The following is a 5,783-nucleotide window of genomic DNA, read 5'->3' as shown; positions in this document are numbered from 1 at the left end:
ATCACCGTTACCTTTTTGATCTCCTAAACGACTGAGGGATCGCCCAAGGATGACCTTAAACCCAAAAATGGAAGAAATTAGACCAAAATCCGAATCCCTTGTAAGACGGCCGTTCTGAAATAGGACGAAAGCTTGACTCTTTCTTACATAAAAAGAAGGGGGATGAGATGTGGAAGCTATTGGTGCAAAATTCATGGAATTTGGTTGAGAAATAAGGGAGAAAATGGGGATTGAAGCTCGCGAAAAAGGGTTGTGTACGGTTCTGTAATTGTTGTTGTTGTTGTTTCGAATGAAGAAGAAGAAGACGGAGTGAGGAGAAGCAGGGGTGGGGACGGGTGATGATAACCACAACAACAACAACAATAATAATAATAATAATAATAATAATAATAATAATAATAATAATAATAATAATAATAATAATAATAATAATAATAATAATAATAATAATAATAATAATAATAATATGTAAAAGTAGAGTGTGGGGTGGATAGGGGTGTATGTGTCGATTTTCGATTGGTCCGTATTTAGATAAGATTCCCAATTAAAATGTGACGGTCTAACGTTAGACGAAAATTAAGACGGAAATTAATATTACTATTGTCACCATTATTGTCCGATCAAAATATATAAATACATTTATTTTCATATAAATTATGCCTCAAGAATGTAATTTAATAACACGTATTTTTATAAAAATGAGCTTTTATATAATACGTTCATAAAAATCGTGTTTGACATAAAATTAATTAAATTAAATAATTCAAAAATATATAATAAAATGATTAAACGGTTTAATAAATTTTAAATGTCAAAATGGGAAATTCGCGGGTGTTACAGTAGGTCCAGACATGTGGATTGTAGGATGATGGAAGATGGCCCGGTGCAAGAGAGTATGCATTTGAATGGGAATAAGAAGAGGGTGGCGGAAGAGGATGTGCAGGGGTTCTCTTCTATGGCGAAAAAGGCTGCAATTCACAGGGATGTGAATAACTGAATATGATAGTATCTGAGGCGGAGGTTGATTTAAATCAACCCCGCCGGGCCCAATGAATTGTTTGAGCCTTAACTGTAGGGGGCTGGGCAACCTCGATGTAGTAGGCGGTCTTCGGAACATTATCCGACGGGAGGCCCCGGCTATCGTATTCTTATGTGAAACAAAGCTTGGTAGTCGTGATTTGCATAAAATTATTTCTAGGTTGGACGGATATAAGGGAGTGAGTGTGGATAGTGTTGGACGATCGGGGGGATTAGCTTTTCTTTGGAGGGAGGAGGTGTCGTGTACTTTTAGGGCTTCGACGGTTCATTTTATGGACTTTGATATCGAGCATGAGGGGGTGATGTGGAGGTGTATGGGTTTTTATGGATGGCCTGCGGTCCAAGACCGTCATCTATCCTGGCGATAGTTGAGGTTGTTGGCAGCGGAGGGAGCTGGGCCATGGTTATGTTTGGGTGACTTTAATGAGGTTTTATTTTCGACCGAGATGAAAGGAGGAGTTAGGGCACAATGGTAGATGAATAATTTCCGTGATGTTGTGGATGAGGTGGGGTTGGGAGATTTGCCATTTGAGGGGTATAAGTATACGTTTGATAATGGTCAGGAGGGGTTGGATAACCGGCAATGTCGGCTTGACCGGGCTATGGTTAATGAGGAGTGGAGAGAATTATTTCCGTATGCGAAGCTCATACATCTTGATAGGGAGTGGTCGGATCATGCTCCGATCAAGGTGATTTTTGATGGAAGAAATGGCGCTGAAATAGGTGGAGTTAAGAAGTTTCGGTTTGAACATATATGGGTAGGGGAGGACGGATGTGAGGAGGCAATAAGGGCAGGATGGCGGAAGGGGGATGGGGAGTTGCTTGAGTCTATCGAGTGTTGTGCTAAGGAGTTGGTTGAGTGGAAGGGAATTAGTATAGGGAGGATCCTACGGGAGTTGAACAAGAAGCGGCGTTATTTAAAGAAGCTTAATGAGGGTGATAGGGGACCGCGGCAGGTTAGGGAGAGGCGACGAATTGTGGGAGAGATAAATCAGCTTTTGAGGAAGGAGGAGAGATTTTGGAGGCAGCGCTCTAGGGCGCTATGGCTTAAGGATGGGGACCGTAACACCGCTTTCTTTCATAGGAAGGCGAGGCAGAGGAAGAAAAAGAATTATATAGCTAAGTTGGTGGATAGTAATGGGCGCATCTTCGACAATACCGCGGCAATTTCGAAGTGTGTTGTTGATTATTTTCGCAATTTGTTCTCTACAGACTCACCGTCGGGATTTGAGGAGGCTTTGTGCGGGGTTGAGGGGGGAGTTACAGGAGACATGAATGCGATCTTGCGCGAGGAATATAGCGGGAATGAAGTTTTGGAAGCATTGAATCAGATGCATCCACTGAAGGCTCCTGGTCCGGATGGGATAAATGGGCTATTCTACCAAACATATTGGCATATTGTAGGACCTGCGGTGGTACGTTTTGTTTTAAATATTCTTAATGGTGCCGATATCCCGACAAGCTTGAATTTGACTAATATTGTTCTAATACCGAAGAAAAAAGCTCCTGATAAAATGACTGAGTTCCGACCTATTAGCTTATGTAATGTGGTTTATAAATTGGTCTCTAAAGTGTTAGCAAATCGAGTGAAGAGGTTTCTGGGAGAGGTTGTGTCTGAGAACCAACGTGCGTTTACCCCAGGCCGATACATTACTGATAATATTCTTGTCGCTTTTGAATTATTTCATCACATGAAAAACTCTAGGAGTGAGGGTGGACACATGGCTCTTAAGTTGGACATGGCAAAGGCTTATGATCGGGTTGAGTGGGACTTTTTAGAGGCGGTTTTGAATAAAATGGGTTTTGATGATAGATGGTCTAATTGCGTAATGAAGTGTGTCCGGTCGGTTAATTATTCAGTGTTGGTGAATGGGAAGAGCTCGGAGATCTTCGCGCCCCAACGTGGTATTAGACAAGGTGATCCTCTTTCTCCCTACTTGTTTATATTATGTGCAGAGGTTTTATCGAGCCTTATCAGGCGTGCTGTAGAGAACGGATCCATTCATGGTATTAGGGTGGCTCCTGCTGCTCCTACTATTTCTCACTTGTTATTTGCGGATGATAGTATTTTTTTCGTAAAAGCGAATGAGAGGGAGGCTAGAGTGGTGAGGGATGTGTTGAGAAAGTATGAGTCTATTTCAGGGCAACGGGTTAGCCTGGACAAGACAACTGTATCCTTCAGCCATGGTACTACAGCGAGAGGCTGTGGCGAATATCCTAGGGGTTCGACAGGTGACGGGTCATGATAGGTACCTCGGCTTACCTACTGTGGTGGGGAGATCTAAGAAAGGGATAACGGCAGTGATTCGAGACAAGATTAGTAAAAAGTTGCAGTGTTGGCGGGGGATGCTGCTCAGTAAGGCGGGGAAGGAAGTTTTATTAAAGGCTATTGCCCAATTTATTTCTAACTATGCGATGAGCGTGTTTAAGCTACATGTTAATTTTTGTGACGATTTGCGATCTCTTGTTTCGAAGTACTGGTGGGGTTCTGAGAATGGTAAAAGGAAGATTTCGTGGGTGGCGTGGTCAAGAATGTGTAGGCTGAAGTGTAGGGGTGGGATGGGGTTTAGAGATTTTGAACAATTTAATATGGCTTTATTGGGAAAGCAGGCTTGGAGGCTTTTGACAGATACGGAGAGTCTGATGGTGCGTGTAATGAAGGGGAAATATTTTCCTACTGTGTCTTTTAGGGAGGCGGAGCTAGGGGGAAATCCAAGGCTCTAGACTTGGCGAAGTATTTGGGAGGCACGGTCCGTGTTACAACTTGCGGTTCGTAAGAGAATTGGAGATGGGGTGTCGACGCGGGTTTGGCAGGACCCTTGGCTGCCTGGGACGCAGACAAGGCGGGTTATTTCGCCTAGGGGTGTGCAGCCGGAGGGGATGTCTGTAGTGGAGCTTATGAATGACGAGGGGAATGCTTGGGATGAGGAGAAGGTTAGGGAGTGTTTTCTTCCTTTTGAATGTGATCGTGTGCTGGGTATTAGGATTAGTTTGGCTCGACCCTTGGATGAATGGTGTTGGGATGCGGAGAGGGATGGGGTATATTCGGTTCGCTCTGCTTATAAATTGCTGACAGCGGATGGCGTGGATATGGTCGGTCAGTCGGATAGTGCTCGCGAGTTGATGCTCTGGAATCGTATTTGGAATGCTCCAGTCTTGCCTAGGATAAAAGTGTTTTTTTGGCAATTATGTAACGATGCGTTAGCAACCAGGATGAATCTTTCCAAGCGGATGGGTGCGGCTGATGTTGAGTGCGCTCAGTGCAAATCGAGAACGGAAACATGCCTTCATGTTATCCGAGGTTGTGGGTGGGTGGATGCGGTCTGGGAGGGGTTAGGGGTGGAGGTAAGAGATGCGGAGGGGTTTGAGCTGGTTAGGGATTGGTTGGAGGAGGTTGGGCGTGAGATGGGTGCGAAGGAGTGGGTGGTGTTTATGGTTGGATGCTGGGCATTGTGGGAAAGGCGTAATAAGGCCTTGTTCGAATAGGAGGTTTGGAGGGCGGAGATGTCGGATGTGGTGGGAGCGATGGCTGACCCGGGGGCGTGTGTGGTGGCGGGATGGGTGAGGCCTGAGAGGGATAAGGTGAAGATTAATGTTGATGCGGGAGTGAAGGAGGAAGTCGGGATGAGCTGGGGTATCGTATGCAGGGACGCAGATGGGGGGATGATATGGGGAGAGACTATTCAGGCTCGAGTTCTACTCCATCCTACTTTGGCGGAAGCAGTGGCTATTTTATACGGGTTACAAGAAGCTGCATCGAGAGGCATTCGGAGGTTGATAGTAGAAGGGGATTGTGAAGTGGTCATAGAAGATTTGAAGAAGAAAAGGACAGGGCGCGATGATATTTTTCTTGTTTATTATGATATTTTGAATCTTTGTAGTAGGTTTGACGATGTTAGTTTTTCTTTTGTTCGTAGAGGGTTGAATAAGGTGGCACATGAATTTGCTCATGTTTTGCCGTGGGAAGAGGGTCGTCGTAGCTGGGAGAGTGTTTTTCCTCCCTCTATAGCGGCTTTGGCTGATGCAGATTTAAGTAATATTTAGTTTTCCCCTGTAGGGGATTCAAAAAAAAAAAAATATTATCAAATGAGTTTGACCAATATAGTAAAATCTTATCATGGAAAAGAGAACATGAGAAAAACGACTTAGTTGTAGGTTGATAAAAAAATTATAATAAAAATGCATGCCTATTGTTGTGCTCATGGAATAAACATTATCATCTCAAGAAAAAAAGTAGTAATTAAGAAGTCATAATATCATCAAAAGTTTTAACGTAAACTAAAAATATGAATCATTATAAAGAAACTTGATAAATGAGTTGTGGAGAAAGAAGATGAAAAGTATGGTTAAATGCTTGTGGTGAATTGAATAAAGTATTGAAGTGGAAGAAGATAAAAGGTTATTGTCTTCTTTAATTTTTTCTAATATTGTAATTGTAAGAATATATATTAGGGGAAATAAAAGAAAATAATTATGATGATGAGACTTGTAATATGACTTCTTGAAATGACGTGGTTATATCACATATCATTTAAAAATATACTCAATGTTAGTCTTTTATACTATTTATTATATAGATTTTAAAGAAATAAATAAATGTATACTTTAATTTTATGAGTTGTGTTAATATGAAAAAATTTAACCGATTCACTAACATTTATGTTCTCTTCCAAAAATTTAAATTAAAATGTGAAATATTATTGTAAATTATGAAACTTTTATGTGAATTTTGGTAAGTTACATCT

The 5,783-nt window shown here is 42.0% G+C and overlaps 1 protein-coding gene across 1 annotated transcript; it reads left to right on the top strand.

Annotated features, from left to right (window-relative positions):
* Positions 1-4,542: 4,542 nt before the first annotated feature.
* LOC141595752 (uncharacterized) lies at positions 4,543-5,082 on the top strand. Its single transcript, XM_074415717.1, has one exon. It carries the CDS (start codon positions 4,543-4,545, stop codon positions 5,080-5,082), a length of 540 nt encoding a protein of 179 aa, XP_074271818.1.
* The last annotated feature ends 701 nt before the right edge of the window (positions 5,083-5,783 follow it).

Source organism: Silene latifolia, chromosome 8, assembly GCF_048544455.1.
Source record: "Silene latifolia isolate original U9 population chromosome 8, ASM4854445v1, whole genome shotgun sequence".
Taxonomy (NCBI): domain Eukaryota; kingdom Viridiplantae; phylum Streptophyta; class Magnoliopsida; order Caryophyllales; family Caryophyllaceae; genus Silene; species Silene latifolia.
Note: the sequence above shows the minus strand (reverse complement) of the source record. Positions and strands in the feature narration are given on the sequence as shown.